This window comes from Oncorhynchus mykiss, chromosome 13 (assembly GCF_057628025.1).
Source record: "Oncorhynchus mykiss isolate SJ-2025 chromosome 13, ASM5762802v1, whole genome shotgun sequence".
Classification (NCBI taxonomy): Eukaryota; Metazoa; Chordata; class Actinopteri; order Salmoniformes; family Salmonidae; genus Oncorhynchus; species Oncorhynchus mykiss.
The window spans coordinates 31,916,111-31,940,487 of NC_143034.1; the positions used below are offsets into that span (position 1 = coordinate 31,916,111).

General features: G+C 41.6%; 3 protein-coding genes across 5 annotated transcripts in view; 1 reads left to right on the top strand and 2 right to left on the bottom strand.

The window, feature by feature from the left end:
* LOC110485986 (ATP-dependent RNA helicase with zinc finger domain) overlaps positions 1 to 4,704 on the bottom strand; it is a 56,792-nt gene extending 52,088 nt beyond the window's left edge. For 2 of the 3 annotated variants that reach the window (XM_090196027.1, XM_021557259.3), the window contains exon 1: positions 4,616 to 4,704. The gene's annotated coding sequence lies outside the window, so the exon portion shown is untranslated. Of the gene's footprint in view, positions 1 to 4,514 lie in introns of all 3 variants that reach the window. The other variant, XM_090196026.1, reaches the window with a different exon arrangement.
* Positions 4,705 to 5,428: 724 nt separating this feature from the next.
* On the bottom strand, positions 5,429 to 12,130 carry LOC110485989 (26S proteasome non-ATPase regulatory subunit 12). The gene is made up of 11 exons (XM_021557260.3): positions 11,698 to 12,130; positions 10,966 to 11,025; positions 10,702 to 10,830; positions 10,266 to 10,373; positions 9,985 to 10,089; positions 9,080 to 9,229; positions 8,540 to 8,674; positions 8,183 to 8,295; positions 7,552 to 7,726; positions 7,213 to 7,290; positions 5,429 to 6,041 (listed from the first exon to the last, which is right to left on the bottom strand). The coding sequence occupies exons 1-11, from the start codon at positions 11,821 to 11,823 to the stop codon at positions 5,832 to 5,834; spliced, it is 1,389 nt and encodes a 462-aa protein (XP_021412935.2). The 5' UTR covers positions 11,824 to 12,130; the 3' UTR covers positions 5,429 to 5,831.
* A 4,879-nt stretch (positions 12,131 to 17,009) lies between these two features.
* Positions 17,010 to 24,377, top strand: part of pitpnc1a (phosphatidylinositol transfer protein cytoplasmic 1a) — a 79,941-nt gene continuing 72,573 nt past the window's right edge. The window contains exon 1 of the mRNA XM_036940646.2: positions 17,010 to 17,989. Within this exon, the coding sequence (XP_036796541.1) occupies positions 17,942 to 17,989 (48 nt within the window). The 5' untranslated portion in view covers positions 17,010 to 17,941. The remainder of the gene's footprint in view (positions 17,990 to 24,377) is intronic.

Genomic DNA, 24,377 nt, shown 5'->3' on the forward strand with positions numbered 1-24,377 from the left:
TAGTCCTACTGGTTCCTAAGCCGGGTGTACACTAGGCTTGGGCGGTATACCTTATTTGGAAATAGCCATGGGATGTTTTTTTCAATACTGTTTAAACTATTTCTTAGGATTTTTTTATTTTATACATTTGAATATTTGCAGCTACTTTTTAAGTAAATACCTGCAATCAAGTTGTGCAATACGTTAGGAGATAAAGATCGCATTCTTCATTTCACCCGTCACAATTCTTCATTATGAAGCTTACCGGTAGTCCCCTGTCTGTTTACAAGCACACAACGACGAGACCAGAGCCTTGCAAATTAAGCTGTAGGGCAGCAATGCGCTCGTTGGCAATCTCTATGGGATTTTACATGTACTTGTTTGAATTGCTAACCTTCGGATTACAGAGGCTCAGTCGGGTTTGAACATTTGTGTTCAGTGCGAATATTACAGAATATCCTAGGATGGCTCAAGGTCGGTAATGAAAATCTTACGCTGTCCAAGAAAGTTTGAGATCAGAGACAAAATCCCCTACTTGGGCTGTGCTGAAGTTCACAATGAATAATATTCAATTAAAAAAAATGTTGGCTAGATAAGATTTCAACTGTATGGCAAGGGCAAATGTCTGACTGAAAACGTCTGAGGCTGCTTTGAGCCACAGCTCGTTCTAGCTAAGTTCACAATCTAAATCACATCACATTGTTTTCCGCAAAACAGAGTGGTATCGAGAATCTTCACGACCAACTGAAGAATCTTGTACAGTGTGGCTCGTCTGTGCTGTGCCACATTGTTTAGTGCGCGCACCATTACGTTGGCGAGACAAAAAAAAGCTACAGGAAAGACGGTTGTTTAACACGAGGCTCAACGATGTTAGGATTTTGAAAGTGTTGGGTCTTACAATGCCACAGCATTCTTCGCTATGTATTCATCATTTCATAGTGACAACAATTTTGTAAGTGATTAAAAGTTTAGGCTTTTCAAATATAGTAGTCAAATATTTTAACTGTTCCACAGCTAGCACACCGGATTCCACTTGTCAACTAATCATCAAGCCTTAGAATAGGTCAATCAGGGGAGCTGGTTCAAGCCTACAACAAAATTGTGACTTGTCTGGGGGTCCACGAGGAGAGGTTTGAAAACCAGTGTACTAGCCTAAAAAGCAACTGATATTTTTATTTTACTAGGCAAGTCAGTGAAGAACAAATTCTTATTCACAATGACGGCCTCCCCCGGCCAAACCCTAACGATGCTGGGCCAATTGCACTCCCAATCACCACCGGTTGTGATACAGCCTGGATGGAATATGGTCTGAGAAAAAGCTCTATGTGGGGTTCCCTGAAACAAGAACCACATCCTTTTTTGATATCATAACAAATGTGCTGAGAGGCCGAGCAGTATTTCCTCTGTGGTAGTAGGTCTATATACAGGCGTAGTTGTTTACCAAGGCATTTCAATACATTTGACTCAAAAATAAAAGCTCAAGTCAAATGACAAGCTTGTTATAGGCAGGTTTTTTCATAGTAACACATAGGCGCCAAAAAGGCCCCAAAAAGGCCCCATGGCCAATGCCACTCGAGTCAACTGGAGTTATCCATTGGCGGCGTTGAACCACAATTGAATGGCTAGCAAAGGTAGGACCCATCAACGGCACTTAAATCAATAGAACAAAATGTGTGCAGCTGCAGCATTGGGTACTAATGTATGCTGACTACAGGTGACACGAGTATTTCTGCACCTAATAAGCCTAAGCTATATGCACACAGGCAACAGGGGCATTGAGTGGACTACACTTGCCGTGCAAAAATGTACCCAAAATCAATTAGAAATAGCCTGTCCACCGGTGACACTTGAGTATTTGGGAACCTAATAGGCCTATAGGCACAACTACAGGCAATAGGGGCAGTCGAGTTTACTACTGGACACTTGCGGCTGTTAACACTTGTGGTGGCATCTGTCCTCTGCAGAGAGGGTGGTGTCCTCTAGCGTTAATCACAGCACAGAGCTGACCCAGGCCATGGCATCCAGGGATTCAAGGGATACAGTGTCTCGAATAGAAAAGCACGCTACCGTCCCACAACAGAGTGCAATGACAAATAGCTGGGTGGGGAGAAGGGGGGTGACTAGCTGATGGGCAACAATCTGTTTTCATGCACTTTACTAAATTTTACCTTTAACTAGGCAAGTCAATTACGTACAAATTCTTACTTACAATGACGGCCTACCCCGGCCAAACCCGGGGCAATTGTACACCACTCTACGGACTCCCAATCGTGCCTGGATGTGACACAGCCTGGATTCTGTCCAGTGACTGTAGTGACAGCCAGACATTGGGAGGTACATGGAGGCCTAAATGTAAAACCTGACATGCAGTGTCTGTGGCAAGGGGTCGTCCCTGTTTGAAATAGCCTCTGCTTTGACTAAAAACAGAAAAGGCCTCCGGGCCCAAGGAGCAACTTATAACAAACGCTCTATTTCTCCTTATCAGGGTTTGATATGGCTCTTTCATAGTGAAGAAACACACTACGCCACAGCAGTTATATCTAAGGACAGTAGCCTATTACAACACCACCTCTACTTTAGCAGAAGTGGGGCTAGTCTTTGTTTATGACCATCATTGACTGAGCCAGCTCTCAGTGTAGGGTGTCCAATCAAAAACACATATTTTGACCAATCGGTAAAATAATGTTAATTGTGTTTTTTATAGCCCAAACCTGTCTCTATCATTATCCGTTCAAATGTTATTGTAGTTTTAACCCTTGTATCCTAGGGTGACTAAATCAATGTAGGCCAGAAGAAAAGTGGTATAAACAAAATTGCATTGTGTCAGCTAGGCTGGATGCTGTGTGAGAATTAAGGCAAACTGACAGGCTCACTGTTGAACTCGTCATCTTTCTTCTCAAATCTGGAGGAAATGAAACGAGGCAAGATGGATATCGAATTTGAGACATGATATGTAGCATTTTCCAACTTTTTGGATAGAATGTTAATGATACGTTAGAGAATGAACAATTCTGAACTTGAAGAATCAGATGTGTCTTGGTATAAAATAAGGAAGCACATTTTCACCCACTTTGGGGAAAAGTGGGTGGACACCCCACTCAGTGTCTAATGTAGTTTCCACAAAGTGAATCACACATATTTCAATTCCCTCACGATGACCAAGATGAGTGTATAAGATAGGTTACTTAGGCTATATTTTAGTCATGCCATAGTCCTAACCTAAACCAACACCATCCCCCAGAATTTATGTGTAACATTATCTTGTAAGGAATACCTCAGATAAGGCCAAGGTTCAGAGGCGGGTTTCCAGAGTATTCAAAGCATTTTAGCAAATGCTACAACTACTGTTGTGGAAATATCACTCACAGCACGTTGGAATGCAAATACATATTTGATGACCCAAATATAGGCCAACACTTTTTGTTTGGCATCTTTAAGTCTATTAGCTTGAACTTTTGTACTATTATGGATTGGTCAATAGACAAGAAATTGAGACAACCAAAGACATGACATGAGCATGCTATGGCAGTTTGTAAGAGCAAAATGACAACCATGTGGCTTGCAAGTAACGGCCAGAAGAGTCATTAATTATATTTCACAGTCAAATGAAACGCATCATTTCAAATAAACAAAGATGAATCAAGGGGCGACATTTTTAGGCTGTTAGCTAGCTAGTTACTACATCGCTATGGTTTAGCTAGTGTTTACCTAATGGCAAGTTTGATCAAAACACAATGCCCTCCTATAGACTAATACAAATATTTTAAAAAAACAGTCTATTTTGAGATTCCGGGTCAGTTAATAGATGTACCATGTCTGTTGGCGAACCACTAACGTTAACGATGAACTTGTCCATCGTCGGTATTAGCTAAAACAACACGGTACAAGCACCCGCTAACTGTGGCTGGCTTCGAGTTCGCTCGCATGTTTGGTGGGACCACAGTGCAATAGTCGTGTGGCGTGATCTAGCTAGTTAGCTCACATTAGCTTGTATCAAGGCATTCAGCTATCTATTGTGACATATTGGTGTGCAACGTGATTAAATATAGGAGGAATTTGAACCATGGAAATGTATTGCTTCTAACTTTAAAAACAAAGAAATTAGATTAGCAAATAATTTTGCTAGCTAGGTGGGCTAGCAATAATTTTGTGATGAGACTGTAGACTCACTGAGCGATAGTAGCCAATACCATTGGCACATAGTTTACAACAATATTACGAGGAAAAAACATAAAACAGTTCCATAATAATTGTCGTTAAATTCATCATGAGTACATAGTGAGAAAATGGTGCTGTCGACAGCAGTTTGCACGTCAGCCAAAATAGGGCCCTTCGCTTTGGTTTTGGCACCAAACTAGCTTGCTAACGTTAGCCATCTGGCTAGCATGCTGACCAAAACGTATGCAGAATGGATACACAACTAACGTTTCCGAGCTATCGTTAGCGATATTGCACGGGCCTGTAATTTTAGCTCGGTTTTTAGACGTATAGAAGTGACATGACATTACATTGTGGTCGCGGCATGAATTGTATACCTTCATTACTCTCAGAATGTGTTACAGATGGGAGTCAAGTCGGTGTCCTTGCCACTGAAAAAGACAACTGAAAGGACTGAAAATAGGAAGTCTACACTTACCTAGCTTTACTTTCTACGCCATCTTGGATCCACTTGTCAGCCCATCGCAAAGGATAGTGGGAAAAAGCTCATCTGAAGGTTGAGGGGATTTGGGTCTTTTTGGTGTAGGTTGGGGTTTGACCATTGTGAACTTCTAACCAAGTCATATACCAGTCTTTAAAGCAAGTCATTATACCAGTTTTCATACATTTCCCTAGTTAATTGCCAGTTAATTGCCATAAACCAGTTTCCAGGGTTCACCTAGCTGAGCACTGTAAATTATATAACAGTATTACATCAATAAAACATTGTTGTATTTTGTCCACCTCATTTCAGCTACTATCTGGACAATTTTCAGAGATATTTTGATGTATAGATGATTTGGATAATTAAAACAATAGAAAGATCATGTGATCATGTACATAACTACATTTGAATTTTATTTCTACATAATATCCCATTGTCTTTGCTTTTACATAACTGCTATAGTTCTATTTTCATATGGATAGAACTACACAGTAAGGTAGAAATGGTCAATATAATAAATAAGCTCACAAAAATAAGTCTTGATGTAGTGCCACCTGTAACATTTAGTCATCACTAGATAGCTAGAGGATCCAGAACCTTTCAAACCAACAACAAAAAGCTGCATCTGTCAGGTTTGCCTTTCACAGCATTTAAACAAGTATTCTTAACTTGATCTGACAACAGTTAAAACTCCATAATAATCACATTTTCTGTTACAATACTCAACAAAAATAATATCCATTATGCCATGTGAGAAGTGTTTACATTGCAAAGTAGATATAAAAATGTAAAAAAGACATCAAGAACTCACAGCAAATGTTTTAATACAGCAAGTTGCACGCAAATGCTTTAACACTAAATCCCTTAAAACAGTTACATGAGAAAGAGAGTTGGAACAGGAGAGAAAACATTTACAGTGTATGGCCCTCTGTGGTCTAGGTTCTAGAACAAAAGTACATGCTCAAATTGTGGTAGATAAAATTGGGAAACCACTCTAAACAGTGTAATTCGTATTACATCAGTGGGACGAGAGATCGTAACATATGGTAAGACTTGTTTATTGTAAATGCTTCAACTTTGCGTGTGGTATGTGGTATTTGTTATTCCAAAAATGTGGGCAGTTGACATTGGAATAACAGTTCATTCAATGTAAATTCAGAAAAACTCAATAAAGTAAAGAAAAAAAAGAAAACAATGCACTCGGTCCTCATCACTGCAGGTTGTGTATCATCTCCTCTTTGGCGATGAGATGTGTGGTTTTGTTGACCAGGGACATGAGGGAGTTCAGTTTGTGGGACCAGTCGTTGAGCAGGTCGTTGGGGTCCTTCGGCCTCTGGAAGTTGATGATCCCGGCTAGCCTGTCCACCTTGGCGTAGATGGTCTTGTTCACCACCAGGTTGGAGAGGAACTCCTCAGACTCCTGCAAGAGATATTAGAGATGTTAGAATCTGTGTCTTCAAAAGACCATCAATAACAAAAATCACACATTTCATTTAGGGTACTATAGTACTTCTATAGATAACTCAACAAAAAATGGTTCACACTCCAATATCAAGTTGAGAATATGGATTGAGCTCAACTGTCGACCACTCAGCGAAAATTAAGTTGCCATGAGGAGCGCCGCATATATTGCAATGAGCGAGATGGAAGACCTCGCTCTCACACAGTATCTGCACATGGGTTCTCTTCACACCGTTACAGCGTGGTAGCAATGGACCAAAACAGCAGAGAAGTTTAGCCTTGCACTTAAAATGCTTACTTACTGCGGAAATTGACCCGCTATGCTGTTTCCTTTGTACATTACGTCATATCTCTAAGTCTACCTTTGATTTGACCTTTAAGGTATGAAAATCTCTAGTATTTTGTATTTTGCTAAAGCAGCAGCTACTCTTCCTGGGGTCCAGACAAAAGAGAAAACATTACATAATACATAACATTAGTAGACAAGTACAGCACAGGGACAGAACTACTTATATTTAAAATAAGAATATACGCTTTCATACATTCCTTTGCTCTACTGTTACAATTGCTTTGTCTCAGCCGGTTCTGACTCCCTGATCTCACAGCACCTGTTGTTCTGTAAACACCAGAGGTAATCTCACAGCACCTGTTGTTCTGTAAACACCAGAGGTAATCTCACAGCACCTGTTGTTCTGTAAACACCAGAGGTAATCTCACAGCACCTGTTGTTCTGTAAACACCAGAGGTAATCTCACAACATTAGGAACCATCCGTGTCCTTGGTTATTGCCTAAGCATTTCGTTGGACGGTGTGTCCCGTACATACGACTAACAAAACTTGACGTCAACACTGCGCATAACCATGCGATTCATAGATGCGATTGAATGCAAGTGCAACACACGAAAACAGTAAGGCAACAATCATGTGAAGTTTCACCGAAGTCGTTAACTCCTGTTCAGATCCCCTGGCGTGAACAGAGACGCACCATACGGAGCTGCACCTAAGTTTAAACCTTATTTTGGAGGGAAAACTATCCTTTAAGGCTGCATTCATTAGGGTTGAGGACCAGTAAGAATTCCATCCCCTGTCAAAAATGTAACAGATGTAAAGAGTAGATTGGTGGTGCATACGTCTATGGAGAGGTCCAGGAGGCCAGCCATCCTCTTCATTGTGATCCTCGTGTAATATTTGGCCATAATTCTTATATTCTAAAAGGAGAGATTAAGAAAAAAACTCAAGTAAGCAACGGTGCAACATAACATAGCTGGAATCAAAAAACACCAATTACGTGAAAGTATTCTAGATGGGAAAGGGACGTTCCCAGATCATTTTTTTCCGCAACCATGTTCCAACGAGACAGCATTGTGATCCCACCACAGACCCCTTTGCTAAAACAAACTATCCCACTAAGGTAATTGTGATATTCTATCTATAGATAGTCCATAAAAGCAGTTCCATAAATTACTCACGTGCTCCACCACTCTATTCTTGAGGTCCTTCCACCTCTTCTCGCCCTCCTCTGAGCAGTTGAATACGTCGGTGGCCGGGCTGTCGGGGGAGCCCTCCCTCAGCTCCTTCCCATAATCCTCCACCAGGGAGGCCCAACGCATCAGCTCCATGGTGGTGAACTGCTTCAGGAGGTCCCTGGAGGGAGAGGTAAGAGGGAAACCACGATGAGACGAACCACAGCAACGGCAAAAGCACCACCCCGCAATGATATGTAGTTGAGGCACCAGAGTTTGGCCTAGGTTTCAACGTACCACAAAGATCAAGCATGTGCAGTTGGTAGCTTAGCTAGGTTTCACCACTGGGAATTGGCTAGGTTATATGGTACCTTCGCGAATATATAGTTAATTACTGTGTTACAGAGTTGGATGATGAGGAATATTGTGAAACAGTATTGAATGCTAAGATTATTACGAATTAAATCATCTCGAGGTTACATTCTTCTGATGAGGAATATTTGGGCATTGCTGATGAGAAATAATGTGTTATACCATTGAAGATTTTAAGGAATGAACCATCGAAGCTAGATTACATTCTTGGTATTTGAGGGGTGAAATTAAATCACCGGAATATAATGCGATTTAAATGTCTTACTTGTATTTGGGTATTTCTTCCAATTTCTTGTCTTCGTTGATTCTGTGCACCAGGTCGGACTGCTCGTTGTCGTAGGGAGCCAGTATCACGTACAGAACAACACTTTTCAGAGCCTGGAACAGGAAAGAACATTGGCGTTGTATCGTTATGCATTTAAAAAAGGTGCAATCTGTAACGTCTTAGTCCCCTGTGAAGCCAGACCCAATGTTAGTTCCATTTTCGCCAGTCAGTGTGCAGTACACTCACTAACACCCTCTCCAACTAAGTCCTGCTGTAAGAGCAATATTTTCTTTCAGAAACAACAAATGTACAGCTGAAGCCTAAAAAAAAAAAAACATTATTCTGAGACCAGTTTACCTGTTGCCATTTGGAGCTATCCTCCAGAATGCAGGGGGTATCGTAGATGGCACGGTAGTGTTTGCAGATGGACAAGTAGGATCCCTCGTGCTGGTCTACTTGGATCATCAGATTGTAATACTTCAGCTTAGACTCCTAATGAAAAATAATGACGTAAATGGTTAAAAATATTGCAGCTTGGTTCTTAACTGCTATGTTTCTTCATCAGGAGCAGAGTAGACCGCCAAAAACAGTCATTTTTTCCAAACAGCCGAAAAGAAAAACATGACTTCAATATTTTGCAGGAAATAAATATTGTTTTCTGTCAAACTGTTCCAAAATAGGAAAACGAAAGTGACCGTTTTGATTGGAACATTGAATGTTTAGGTAGTTCCTCCTCCACCCCAATAGACAAAACCACAAATGGCACACTATTCCCTACATAGCATACCCAGACCCCTATGGGCCCTGGTCAAAAGCAGTGCACTCTAGAGAACAGGGTGCTATTTAGGAGGGAGGCCATATCATAACACCCAGCCTGAATAAACTATTTTCTCTCACCTCAGTGCCGTCCTCTGTAAAGAACTTGGTATTGATCTTCTTGCTAATGATCTGGGTGCGGATGTAGTCCTTGACGGCGATGCACAGCCTCATTTGCTCCAGGATAAACTCCACCTTCTCTTTCTTCTCCATGGAGCCGTATGTCTCCACCTGTAGGGTGAAAGAGTGCATGCTGTCAGAGGCAGAATGTTGTACTCTAGCCCTGGGTCATGTTCATTAGGGCACGTCATAGCAAAACGTTTCTCATTCGGCAAGTTCAGTTAATACCACTCCCATTCCGTGCCTACTGAACACGGCCCAGCTGTGCAACATCACAGCCTGGACCGGGAGAAGAATGGTTTGTGAACAACTGTTGTAGTGGTCCTGGAGGGCACAACACTTCACAAGTTTTTATTTCGATTATTTATGGTGTCTCAGCCAACTTTCACTAAAATTATGAAAAAGGAAATTTCGCAGTTTCCAACTTATTTTTCATCATCTCCAGCACCACCCCAACATATGTGAAAATGGAGAGTTTCGTAGTAAAAAAGATGGAAGAAAAGTGTTTCCAATGACAATGCCTACTCATAATTGGTTAAAAAATCACACGATGCACACCAATTATGTCATTGGAAAAACTTTTCTTCCATCTTTTGTACTACCAAACAAAGAAACTCGCCATTTTCACACATGTTGATGTTGGGGTGGTGCTGGAGATGATGAATATGAAGTTGAATATTTTTTTTACATTTCCTTTTATTTGATGTCAAGGGGATTTGACTGGCAGTTTGAGTTCTGCACTTGTGTCTGAAGATTCAGTCCAGTAAGTCAAATAGCTTCATGCAACATGGATGGTTGAAACCTCTTACCTCCAATCTATAAGAAATTGTGAAAACTGCCAAGGAATGCCAGTGAAAACCCCTTACCTGCAGCTCTTGGAGGATTGCTGCGGCCTCTTTGACCTCACCATGCTGCTCCTTGATGTTTGCCAATGTTTTGGTCAGCCTGGCCCGCTCAATCTCCACATAGATCTGAGTGAGGGAAACAAAGCCGTTAGCGCATTTGAATTGCATGGAGACATGACTTGGACCCACAAAAGTAAAATCATTGTTTTATGCCATCTGAATATGCATGATTGGTGGTATCATCAGTCATTTTAGGATGATCCAAGTAAGGATAATCAGAGAAAGTTCATGACACCACGCACCTTGCCAGCGGTCACTGTGCGTAGTGTGTCAATGAGTCTCAGCTTAACAGTCAGGTCGGTGACGGTATCTACATACTTGTAACATTCTTGCACCATCTTAGCAACAGCCTGAGAATAGAGAAACAAAGCAAAAGAGAAGGTTATATATCGAAAGAGCTAACATCAGGCAACACATAAAAGGACACGAAGAAAACATTGTTTTGATGGCAAAGCACCGTAACCTACTGGTGCATACCTGAGGTGTATTCACGATAAACCAAATGTTGGCAAACAGAACAAAAACGAGGAGGGACCTACATTAAATTTGTTTGTTGCGTTGCAAGCAGTTTTCTGTTGCAAAACGTTTTGGCAACTGCTTGCACTAATTAATACACCCCTGCCTCAAATGTTTTACCTTCTCTTAGTATCCCTTCAAAGAAGGAGCCCCAACTCTCACCCCTTTGAGCTGACTCCTCCTTTTAGAGAGCAGCATGATGTTTTCATTTAGGGCGTCCATGTCCTTCGCTTCATAGCACATCTGCACAACGGCCACCAGGATTCTGGAGGTTGACACCATGTCAGAAGCCTGTGAAGATGGATAAAAAGAGAACAATGTTACTCAAAGATAACTATGCGATTAGTCAGAGGAGTATGATCATTTATATTGTTTAATATCAATGGAGTATGATGTTTAATTAGAAATGAATGAATTCACACTCACAGTCCTCGTTTGCTTCTCCAGCGACAAGAGGCTTTCAACGGCCTCCTGCAGCCGACCTTCCTAGAAAAGCAGAGCAGATCAAGCTTACAGTCAGGACAAATGACAGACAATTCTTATAAAGATCCATTTAAAATGACCACACATGATCAAATTATGAGATGGACAACCAAAAATACTAATGAAAACTGTATCATTCATAAAGTCATTGCTGATCAGTCTGATTCGGTAAAGCCAAAGATGTCAACAAATTTCAGTCAGCTTTGACACATGATTAAACTGAAAAACTTCACCAGCAAGCTATAACGTTTGTATATTTCTAACAAAAAGTAGCGGGGTCTTCGAAAAACAATAACTGTGGTACCTACGTTAGTAGTTGGTTGATAAATTAGTATACAATCCAACTGAAACGACCAAACCGGCTAGTAAGCATAACATAACACCAAGAGCGAAGATACTGTACTAGTAGAGTCTGTAGGTAACGTTAGCTTGAGAAGTTACCTGACGAAAACAATTACCGTAGCTAACGTTACCTAGGGAACTAATCGAGATGTATTACATCTTACAAGTAAATCGACTCAATATTTGTGATACTTTGTTGCAATACAGTTGCAATGTTGCCTATTATTACAAACAGCACTTTATTTGCTAACAAGTTAGCTAGCTAGACATTCTGCTAACATTCGTGATGCACCATGACTCAGCCAGCGCTGGCCTCATTCATACTCAACTTACTTTTGCCATTTCAGCACACTCCGGTAGACGTGTATCTACAGTTGAACTGTAGTCAATCTCCATCTTCACAAGCTTGCCATCTGATCTTTCTGATCGCTCCACCTCTGCAGACATGTTTTCCGACATCGTAAGCTGAATACTACGGCGAATTTACAAGTGAAATTTCTGCTAAGTGCTAACTGCTGCTAGCCCGCTGCTGTTGTGTCAAAACTACAGGAAGTGAAGGAAAACCGACCAATAACAAGGAACTGCAAAGGCCACCTAGGCTGCCAGAAGGACCCAGAGAAGGACCATAAAAAAAATCATTGTTATTTGTGTCAGGCGTTTTGACAGTCAATCCTTACTTATTCACACAGCGTCCCTCTCTCTCAACTTAATCTTTCCAGCTGTCCTCACTGATATTGTTTGATATTTTTTTCCATTAATAGGTTCTTGATGGGGGGAAACTGTGCTCAGGGTGAAACGTTAGAATTTCCAGAATTATTTTCTAGGTTATTCTGGTATATTTTTTTAAGCATGAAAATAGTGGGCCAATAACAAAAAGACCCCTGTCTCTGTGAAGGAGGCATTTTAAGTAAAGCGAATGTAAACATAAATATGTTACACGTGATCTAATTGACGACGATGATGATGTAGTCTCGAGGCCTTCCTTCCAAATCTCATCTCATTGACTCAACCATCAAAGTTTCAAGACAGTTGTGCACTCTTGGTAATATTTCTCTTGGTGCTATTTCAGACGCAAACAGTCCTGTTTTAAAAAACATTGAGGGAGAGATAGTGAGGAATGTGTTTTATTTGCAAATGGCTTACACCCACGGTGGAATGAGAACATTTCCCTGACTGCCCAGGGGAAAACTCATATGCACTTTGATATTATTCTGTATAATGAAAAGCGCTTTACAAATGTCATGAATGATTATTATTGTTATTACAATTATTAAACCAACTGTATAGAGAAACCTGCCTCAGGAAGCCTATCATAGTAAAGTATGATTCTGAAAAGTCTACTGACACAATGTTGTGAATAATTCACACTAAATTCATGTATTTATTAAGTTTCTTTCCTGAGCTTGAAATGTGAACACCACTTATAGTGCCTTGAGAAAGTATTTATACCCCTTGACTTATTCCACATTCTGTCGTGTTACAGCCTGAATTGAAAAATTGATTAAATATATTATTTTATTTTTACCCAATACCCCTTAATCACAAAGTGAAAACATGTACAAGCTTCCTTTTTTTTCCACTCGGTCATTTAGGTTAGTATTGTATAGTAACTACAATATTATTGATCCATCCTCAGTGATATCCTATCACAGCCATTAAACTCTGTAAGTGTTTTAAAGTCGCCATTGGCTCATGGTGAAATCCCTGAGCGGTTTCCTTCCTCTCCGGCAACTGAGTTAGGGAGGACATCTGTATCTTTGTAGTGACTGGGTGTATTGATACATCATCCAAAGTCTAATTAATAACTTCACCATGCTCAAAAGGCTTATTCAATGTTTTTTTTAATTTATTTGTACCCGTCTACCAATAGGTGCCCTTCTTTGCGAGGCATTGGAAAACCTCTCTGGTCTTTGTGGTTGAATCTGTGTTTAAAATTCACTGATCGACTGAGGGACCTTACAGACAATTGTATATGTGAGGTACAGAGATGAGGTAGTCATTCACAAATAATGTTAAACCCTATTATTGCACACCGAGTGAGTCCACGCAACTTATTATGTGAATTGCTCGGTCCACCATTGGGGTGCTAGGAGGGCGAAGAGACCAGAGGTGGCAGAATGGAGTGCTGGAGTTGAGGTGAAGGGTTTGAGAATAGCCTGAAAGTAGGGAGGGGCAGTTCCTCTTGGTGCTCCATAGGCTAGTAAAAGGGACTTGAAGTGGATGCAAGCTTCTACTGGAAGCCAGTGGAGTGTGCGGATGAGCGGGGTGACATGGGAGAACTTGAGAAGGTTGAACACCAGGCGAGCTACGGTGTTCTGGATAAATTGCAGGGGTTTGATAGCAAAAGTGGGGAGTTCAGCCAACAGAGAGTTGTAGTAGTCCAGACGGGAGATGACAAGTGTATGGATTAGAACCTTGGACTTGAATGGTGAACAAAGAATTTAGCAGTATGTTGCTGTTTAAACCTCGGCTGAAACCATGAAGGAAGGTGCAGGCCTAATCTCCATGTATTGACTCAAGTTAACCAGCAGATGTCACTAGGACATTACTGTTCATGATTTGGTTTCATTCACACAGATCATTGCTTTGAAAGATTTCCCTCAGAAATAAATACAACTCATGTAGGTCAGTGATTTTCCTGCTCTGGGGGGAGGCTGCACCTAAGCGCTGGCCTAGGATCATATTTCCCCAACACAGACTAAACCTTAACCTTAACAGCTTGAAAATTAAACATGGCCTGTATCAGCTCAGAGAGGAGACCAAATATGAAATAATGAAAATATTGGCCAAATAAAACAGGGCTGAAGAGGCATCCACATATTTACAGGATCCTAAAGCACTCATTCAAGTAATGTAGGGAAAATGTCAACAGTACCGAGCCTCCATCGATAACAACCATGTCATCTTTATGATGGAGTTGTGTCTACAATAAACGCCTGAGAAGAGACTGCCTGAGAACTAATTTAATCACTTTTATAAGCATAGAAGTTTAAAGTGATATGGAGAACGAGAAATCAATTGTGAGTGTGACCATGCAAATCATAATGAGGGCATTTTAATTTTATCATCCTGAATCCACTTTTTGTTACCCTGCACTGAAACGATTTGAGATCCGTTGACAGACTGAAGATGAAACCACGTCCAGCACTCTTATCAAACACACGGCTGAGAGCTTGAGTCCGACCCATGCCCATTGTCTACTTCTGAAAAGTGGGCCACAGGTATTGCGTAACATGACTTAATTTGAGGATGTGCTGTTCTGAGCTAGAGCTTTAGGAAGCCATACAGGGCTATTGTGTGCGTTGAGAAGGTCATATATCTAACATAGAGCCTAACACCCTTTCTAATCAAAAACAGACGTTATTCAAATGTTGGAGTTACATCATTATTGTAATGCTGGTCAAACTACAAACTAGATCACATGAAAAGCTATTGTCTGTGTCCCAAATGGCATCCTGTCCCCTGTATAGCGCACTACTTTTGACCCGGGCCCATAGGGCTCTTGTCAAAAGTTGTGCAGTATGTAGGGAATGGGGTGCCATTTGGGACAGATCCATTGTTATTTTCCATTGAATCAAATTGGCACAAAGTCCTATAGACATTGGAACTTGGAATAAAATCCTAAAAGATTAAACCATATAAGCAAGTCATGTTTCCTGAAACATGTAACTGGTTCATTTATTCCACTTCTTATTGCTTGATCAGTTTGCCCACAATTTTTTTTATTTAACCTTTATTTAATGAGGCAAGTCAGTTAATCACCCATTCTTATTTACAATGACAGCCTACCAAAAGGCAAAAGGGCTCCTGTGGGGAAGGATGCTGGGATTAAAAATAAAAATAAATTAAATAAAAATATGGGACAAAAAACTCATCATGACAAGAGAGACAACACTACATAAAGAGAGACCTATAAGACAACAACATAGTAAGGCAGCGACACATGACAACAACATGGTAGCAACACAACATGGCAGCAGCAAAACATGGTAGCAGCACAAAACATGGTATAAACATTATTGGGCACAGACAACAGCACAAAGGGCAAGAAGGTAGAGACACCAATACATCGCGCAAAGCAGCCACAACTGTCAGTAAGAGTGTCCATGATTGAGTCTTTGAATGAAGAGATTGAGATAAAACTGTTCAGTTTGAGTGTTTGTCGCAGCTCGTTCCAGTCGCTAGCTGCAGCGAACTGAAAAGACGAGCGACCCAGGGATGTGTGTGCTTTGGGGATCTTTAACAGAATGTGACTGGCAGAACGGGTGATGTATGTGGAGGATGAGGGCTGCAGTAGATATCTCAGATAGGGAGTGAGGCCTAAGAAGGTTTTATAAATAAGCATCAACCAGTGGGTTTTGCGACGGGTCTACAGAGATGGCCAGTTTACAGAAAATTATAGAGTGCAGTGATGTGTCCTATAAGGAGCATTGGGGGCAAATCTGATGTCCGAATGGTAAAGAGCATCTAGTCACTCGAGAGCACCCTTACCTGCCGATCTATACATTACATCTCCGTAATCTAGCATGGGTAGGATGGTCATCTGAATCAGGGTTAGTTTGGCAGCTGGGGTGAGAAAAGGAACGATTACGATAGAGGAAACCAAGTCTAGATGTAACTTTAGCCTGCAGCTTTGATATGTGCTGAGAGAAGAACAGTGTACCGCCTAGCCATACTCTCAAGTACTAAACCCTCAGAGGAAGTAATCACACCTGTGGGGAGAGGGGCATTCTTCTTACTAAACCACATGACCTTTGTTTTGGAGGTGTTCAGAACAAGGTTAAGGGCAGAGAAAGTTTGTTGGATACCAAGAAAGCTTTGTTGTAGAGCGTGTAACACAAAATCTGGGGAGGGGCCAGGTGAGTATAAGACTGTATCATCTGCATATAAATGGATGAGAGAGCTTGGGGCCTACTGCCTGTCAGTAGGGTACACTCTTGGTGACAGGCAGTGGCTGAGACATACAATGCACTCTTTGAGAGAGGTAGTTAGCAAACCATGCCAAAGACCCCTCAGAGACACCAATACTCCTTAGCCGGCCCACAAGAATGGAATGGTTTACCGTATCAAAAGCTTTGACCGAGTCAATAAATACAAATAGCAGCACAACATTGCTTAGACTCAAGGGCATTGGTGACATCATTGAGGACCTTTAAGGTTGCAGTGACACATCCATAACCTGAGCGCAAACCAGATTGCACACCAGAGAGAACATTATAGACAAAAAAGAGAATAGCCTGTAGGCTAAGTAAACGATTTGTGTCGGTTATTGTTATTTATTTAATTCCAATTAGACCTTGGTTTTTAAGAAATGCATTAGATCTGTATGTTGTTGTAATCCTACAATCTCTATCACCAGGCCTGTTATGGCCAAGTCGGGGCAAAGACCTATGAACAAGCAGTCACTAGTCACTTTAAACAATGTCAATTTAAATAATGCCACTTTGATCATGTTTACATATCTTACATTTCTCATATAATATACTGTATTTTATACCATCTATTGCGCCTTGCCTATGCCGCCATTATTTTTTTTTTTACATGTACATATTCTCATTCACCCCTTTTAGATTTGTGCGTATTAGGTAGTTGTTGGGTTACTGTTAGATTACTTGTTAGATATTACTGCACTGTCGGGAACCAGAAGCACAAGCATTTCGCTACACTCGCATTAACATCTGCTAACCGTGTGTATCTGACAAATAACATTTGATTGGATGGATGATGGACACAGTCATTAAAAACCGTTATTTAGGCCAAGGTCAAATAACACAGGCTACTCAGCAGGCTGCATAGTCGACTCGTGTAGCCCAATCTTTTACCGTGGTTCCAAACACTTTCTAGGGGAGAGGATTGTTCACATTTGAATAGAACCAGTGACAATGAAAGGGAGCATGAACTCTGATGCGCTTACTTTCACGCATCTTGTTTCCTGCCCGCATGTTTCCGTGGCAGCGGCAAAATAGCTCGTCGTCGCACCGAGTGAGAAAGGACAGCCAAAGGAAGAGCTCGTCCCATTTTTTTCACATCCAAAGAGAGGACACCGCAACATAAAGCCAAGCCTTTGTAAAGAAGACTCGTATGTGCAGGAACTCAGAAGCGTGAGGAACAGCACATTTTAGCGAATTAGCCTCTGCAAGGACGGACCTGACCCTCGCTTTTTTTTTTTTAGATAAACCTTGTATCTATTTCTTTTTGGTTTGAGAAAACTGCAGTTAAAGCAACTTGGCCGTTTTGTTACCGCACACGTTTTGAAAGCAACATCTGTTTGGCCGATTTTCAATCGATTCTCATGTATTTCGCAGAGGGCAGTTAGGTACGTTTTTTAACTGCTTTTCTTTACCCACGTCCTGTCCGGAATATTAAAAAAAGGCTCGTTTTTGAACGCTGCTTGTGAGAAATTCCCCAGCGAAAATTCCATTCGTTCCGATGAGACAAGACAACTCACAGTGGTCATCTGTTTTCAAGGCGATCCACATGCATTGCCAAACTCTGCGTTTTTATTAGCTAAAGCTTTGGCGGTCATAACTTGTTAGACGGGCTACATTGTAGAACAAGAAGAGCTATATCAAATAAGATGTTGCTCAAGGAGTACAGGATATGCATGCCGCTGACTGTCGAGGAGGTAAGTGTATACATTTTTTTGTTGTAAAATTGTAGCATTTCCATTGTTTGATTGTTTAAATTTGTCAAACAATATTCAAGTTGACTTTCAGCTAACTTTCTCGTGCGAGAAGAGGAACGGATAGGAAGGGCGGGGTGGAAGTAACATTTTAGATGATATATGTTTTGTCTTGCAGTAAGCCAGCCTAACCTATCCCACCCATAGCCTCAATTGTCAGTCTATTTGAAAGTAAATGCCATGTTCATGTGTCATAGCTGCCGTGTGGGATGAACACACACACACCAGATCTGCTTATTAGACTAAATGTAAGAAAAACGATAGACCGGAAGTAAATTCAACACTTATAATCTGCGATGAACATATAAACACCCACTTGTGTTTTCAGCATGCTAGAGGCAATTTACTCGAACTTTATATTAAATAGTATTTGAGTCTAGAGGTCACTGGGCTACTGTTACTTATCAATGGCTTTGAGACTATACCACAGGATGGGGCTGTTGTAACTACCGTTTAGTGTATAGCCTATTAGTGTATGGTGAATTCAAATCAATTCATCAATAATGATGACACAGTAATATTGCACCATAACCATAATCGTATAGGCCACTGTTATGAACATTCTTAATAATATGTGGTCTATTTAGTAGGCCTAATGCTGTTTTAGGTTGCTCTAGCATAATTCTGCTCCTGCTTGAGCACAGTTGGGTCCACAACACTCATCTTTATTCATAGGAATGAGCAGCACCTCCCCTAAGAATCTGCTTAGTTACACTTAATTCTCAGCCAGTCATCTGTGCATGCTTGTAGTTCTCTGTGAAAAGGGGGATTCGTTCTTCTCTGATCAGTCAATGTGTCAGTTTGTCCTCCATCTCACACTGTTGCCTAGATAATATAGTTCTAGTCCTGCATAGCCGTCATGCCCGTGACGTCTTCAATGTAAATGATGGTAATAACACCTTATGGTGTTGTCACTCATGTTGATTGCATTACTGCATTCCTCCTGCCTTCGCCCTTGCGACATTGTCCATTAGAAATGCATGAGTGTTGCTCGGTTTTCTTAGAACACTGCTCTGGTCTTCTCAGAATTTCAACCTAATGGAACACGGGACATAAAAACATGTACTTTCCATAACCTCCCTCAACATTTAATAACGAGTGTCAGCCAAAACGCTTTATTTGGTATCAGCAGTTTCGTAACAGAGGCACCGGTTCATTGACTGAGGGCTCAGTTTCTCTGTTTGGCATGAAGCAACACTTTTTGTCTTCCAGCGTGGGTTCAACTCCGCACCCAGTCAGTCATTTTGACCGAGAGTATGGTCAAAGTGAAGACAAGTGACAGAATCGTTTTTTTTCATTGTGAGTCTTCGAAGTGATTAAAAAGATGCCTTTGTGTGTTGTCTCTTCAAATGATCTATTTCTCACATCAGACACTAATAGCTTACTGACTAACATGCAAAATAGCGTCACTGAAGGCACTCAAGGTATGAAGGAGTACCTATTCCTAATAGGCCGCTAGGACACGGAGCAGCACAACTGTAAGTTGTAAGGAAGTCACACGTTTTTTTTACAATTGCTTCTGAACTTTGTGTGTGGCTCAATTAAACGTTGAGCCTCTGGTGAACTATGGTATGTAAGGGCAGAGACAATATAAAGAGCTATCTTTGTCTCTTTAAGGTTTCTTATCACAGAGTCAACACATGTGAAGGAGTCATTGGAAGGGCACATAACGTTGTCAACAACGCGTGTTGACACCCATTGTCACTAGCATTCAGTTCTCACATTGACTTGTCGTCGGGAAGATTGCTTTCTTTCCTTCTCTCATTCAAACAAATTGCGCTTATCATGACTACGCATTGAGTTGGGAGTCCATCTCTCTGATAACATGAATGGCTGCTTCCTGACCGGGGGAGGAAGTGTCCTCAGGCCAGATATCTTCTCTGGCCAAGTCTGTTTTGTCTGAAAACCCCAGGGCCACTGGCTTAATGAAGTGTGTGTGGTAATGGGGACATGCGAGGTCACCCCTCTCTTTGCATTGTCTCTTTCTGGGAAGTGATTGGCCTGGCTCTGGCCTCAGCGTAGTGCAGATGGTAACTCTGGAAATGTGGCAAATTATTACTGTGGAATTTTACAAACTTGTTTTTACAGCATGTTTCTATTCACGAAAGCATGTACGTTCATGTGTTACTACTGCAGGTTGGATAACGTATAAGAAAAGTTCTGTGAACCCCAACTCCTATCTTATCCCCCACTGTACATCTTCACTTGATGAAGTCACCTTGTTCAACCCACACCAATCAGACCTTGTCATCCTTAGGCACAGATCTTGGATCAGCTTACCCCACCCCAAATCCTAATCTTAACCATTAGGGAGGAAATGCTAAATTGACATTGGCTCATATTCTAGGCTGTTAACGTCATGCTTTGCCATTTCCCATAGTAATTTATCAGCCACCACGCCTGTATATTTCAGTCAGAGGATGGAACAGTGATTCATTTCAGAGGACACAGACAGACTAATGAACTCTCTCTCAAGATATCACTCCTCCCATCTAGGTCCTACAGATTTAAAAGGGTGATGATTCATCATTCTTACCTAGGGCAACATGCCTCATTTCCCACCATTACTCAATACTTACTAATGTTGCAGATATGTGATACTAATGCGTGTGTGACCTTAGGCATTATGGAAAATTCACAATAAGGTGTCGCCAAGGTTTCTCCAACCCAGTAATGGTAACTTGAATCATCAGGAAATAAGAACTGACCCCAGAGCAGTGTCTAGGGCCAACTACCGCCTACACCAGAAACGTGTTTTCTATGCATCCCAAATGGTATTGGGAATAGGATGTAATTTGCGACTCATCCACAGTGAACCGTTCGAACACACCATGCGACCTCATAGCAGCCTGTTCACTTTCCCTTTGTGAAGGTTTTAAAATAACTGCGATGCGGGTTTTCTCTATCCCTTTTGGAGAAACAAAATCCAAATGAAATGCGTTTTGCCGTGCTAGAAATGTCTCCGCTTTCCAGCTTCGGCTATAACTGGAGGGATTATAACGCTGGTCTGACGTAAAAGCTGATAGTCCCTACGGTTGTGGATGGTGTTCATTGCAAAGAAAAATGGAATCCAATTCCCTTTTCTGGTTTTGGGACATAAGCTCTAGTTTTCTGTGTGAGTTGAAGTGGGTAAAGCCCAAATGTGTAACAACTGTCTATTTCTACCCCCTTAATCACTGAGCCATCTCACTCTCTGGCAGAGAAGGTTATTTCAGGTAGTGGAGTATATGTGTTGAATTTGAATATGGATGGCTGCTAGCCATCACAGGGAATGTACTCTATAGAAGTGGATGATAGAAGCTCGTGTGTTTTCGTGTATGTTAAGTTAGTTGATGAACGGTGATGTTCCCAGAACAGTGGCGGAGAAAGCATCTGTGCCTATCAAAAAGTCAATTAGCGAAGTTCATGGTAACGTTGATGAAATGCTCGAGTGTCCCTTTGGAGATGTCATCTACCTTTCCGCTTTAGTGGCACACACGCGCTCGCACACACAATCACTCACTCCGTCTGTTGTGGGTAGGGCTGTGTGATCAAACATCCTCCACGTCTGTTAGCTTGTCTTCTGATGAATCATCATTCACAGTAATTTATGAACGGGATTTACAGTTCACACATTCAGTAAGTATGTGGCCTATGTGGGAATCAAACCTAAACTTCGGTTGCTAGCACTATGGTCCAACCTTCAGAGCCAACGGAGCCAATACATTCCCGCTACGTTATTCCCTAATGACCATTGACCCTGGTTTAATTTGAACTAACGTCCCCTGAAATTAGCAGGGGGATTTCAGCTAGCTCCCATACGGTGTGTCAAACGCTGCTCACCGTGCCCCATCTGCCGTATACGTTGATTTAATCAGCCACTCCTTTATCTGCCGTCTGAATTGGGATTTAGCCTCCCTCTCGGCAAGCTGCTGCTTTTGCCTGATTGCTGTCTTGTTCCAGCCTGGCGTAGAATACTAGTCCCCTGGGCATTGCCAATCAGCCCTGTGCTGGTAACTAGCCACCAACAGTTGCGGTAATGTGAAACAGGTGTAATGTGTTCCATTGGTGCAATGTTACTGAACATTACAAATTAAAAAGGGGTGTATTGTAGGCATACAGTATTTTTACACAGTTACCTCAAGGGACTACTTTGTCCAATGAGGCCCGTGGGGGGGTTTAATGTCAGGAAAGTAGTTACGTGGCCTCATCATGATGAGTCTCCCTCCACATCAAATTTCTGTAAAGACTGTAAAACTTCCTTTAAAGGCTCTTTAACTCGATGGCTTGCAGTTGTTAGATCCCCCAACCCTGTTTCCATAACGCCTGGAGTTAATCTCACATCTTGCTGCGATGTTGCAGCTCCAGAGGCAGAGAGAGATAGAGAGGTGCTGAAATGGAAGTCGGTCTCTTTAGTGGCTGTTGTCGGTTTACGGACAAACTAGAAAAATACTAATCCCGTGGGTGTTCACTGGCCGGGTGAGATGAGAATAGCGATATTGCGAGCATCACAAGGTGTTGTCAAGCGTGTTCAGAAGTGTAAGAACCAAATTACCTCACTCCTCAAAATGGGTTGTCTGTCTTTCTCGCTGCTTTTTGGGGGTGTGTATCAAGCGTCTCAGAGGAGGAAAACTGATGGTCATTTCCATGTAAAAGGATCCATGAGCACTAACACGTTCATAGGAGCATATCAAATTTGGTGTCAAATGAAAGCTAGAAGTCTACATTTTTCAACCATTTTCGTTCCTGAAAATTTGGAATAAGCAAAGGCTTTGATTTCTGCTCACACAGGTGGAAAAGGGCTCGTAAGACTTATTCTAGTATATGGTTTTTAAGGTATTTTACTGAACAAAAAATATGAAAGCAACCATTTAAAAGATTTTACTGAGTTGCAGTTCATAGAAGGAAATCAGTCAATTGAAATGCATACATTAGGCCTTAATCTATGGATTACACATGACTGGGCAGGTGTGCAGCCATGGGTGGGCCTTGGAGGGCATAGGTCCACCCACAGGGGAACCAGGCCCAGACAATCGGTGATTCTGATTGGTCTGTGGTTGTGAGGCGGGTTAGATGTACTGCCAAATTCTCTAAAATGACGCTGGAGGCAGCTTATGGTAGAGAAATTAACATTAAATTCTCTGTTGGATGTTACTGCAGTCAGCATGCCAATTGCATGCTCCCCAATAACTTGAGACAATTGTTGCAAAGGTGTTGTGACAAAACTGAAGATTTTAGAGTAGGTTTTTATTGTCCCCAGCACAAGGTGCACCGGTGTAATGACCATGCTGTTTAATCAGCTTCTTGATATGCCAGACCTGTAAGGTGGATGAATTATCTTGGCAAAGGAGAAATGCTCACTAACAGGGATTTGTGAACAAATTTGTGGACAAAATCTGAGCTATTTGTGCATACGGAACATTTCTGGGATTTAAAAAAAATTTCAGCTCATGTTGTGTATGTATTTTTGTTCCGTCTAGAAATTCATCAAAATTCAATGTTGAAGGCTGATTAATAACATTTTATATTTCATTTTGCAGAAATGGTTTGCTTTCTGTAAGTTTAAGAAATATTGCCTAGTGTCTTGTCATTCTGTTACCAAAAACCCACATATCTTTAAGATATTTTCTAATCCCTCCCTCATGAGGAGGGAGGATGAGGAAAGTTCACATACGTAACAGAAGTACCCATTAATTATAGTGTTTGTACTGATAAAAATGTTGTTTATTAATTTATTATTTATTTTTGTTAAATACATTTTACCCCCTTTTCTCCCCAATTTCGTGGTATCCAATTGTTAGTAATTACTATCATGTCTCATCGCTACAACTCCCGTACGGGCTCGGGAGAGACGAAGTCGAGAGCCATGCGCCCCCGAAACACAACCCAACCAAGCCGCACTGCTTCTTAACACAGCACACTTCCAACCCAGAAGCCAGCCGCACCAATGTGTCGGAGGAAACACCGTGCACAGGGGCCTCCTGGCTACCTTGGTTAGCGCGCACTGCACCCGGCCCGCCACAGGAGTCACTGGTGCGCGATGAGACAAGGATATCCCTACCCTCTCTAACCCGGATGACGCTGGGCCAATTGTGCGTCGCCCCACAGACCTCCCGGTCGCACCCGGCTGCGACAGAGCCTGGGCGCAAACCTAGGTTCTTTGGTGGCACAGCTAGCGCTGTGATGCAGTGCCCTAGACCACTGCGCCACCTGGGAGTCCCCTGTTTATGAATTATTAAGTGTTTTAAAACGCATCACTCCAAATTGGTAATAGTGACTGAAAAATGTGTAACAGGATGACTGCAATTGAATTAGCCACAATGGAGAAACCATAGTAGTCACAAACCATGGT

Excerpts from the sequence above, each read along its gene's own strand:
- LOC110485989 (XM_021557260.3), bottom strand. The coding sequence starts at position 11,823 with ATGTCGGAAAACATGTCTGCAGAGGTGGAGCGATCAGAAAGATCAGAT. Across the intron at positions 8,296-8,539 it reads ATAGCTCCAAATGGCAACAG|GCTCTGAAAAGTGTTGTTCT; the intron begins GTAAACTGGTCT and ends TTCCTGTTCCAG. Across the intron at positions 7,727-8,182 it reads GAAGAAATACCCAAATACAA|GGACCTCCTGAAGCAGTTCA; the intron begins GTAAGACATTTA and ends CTCTCCCTCCAG.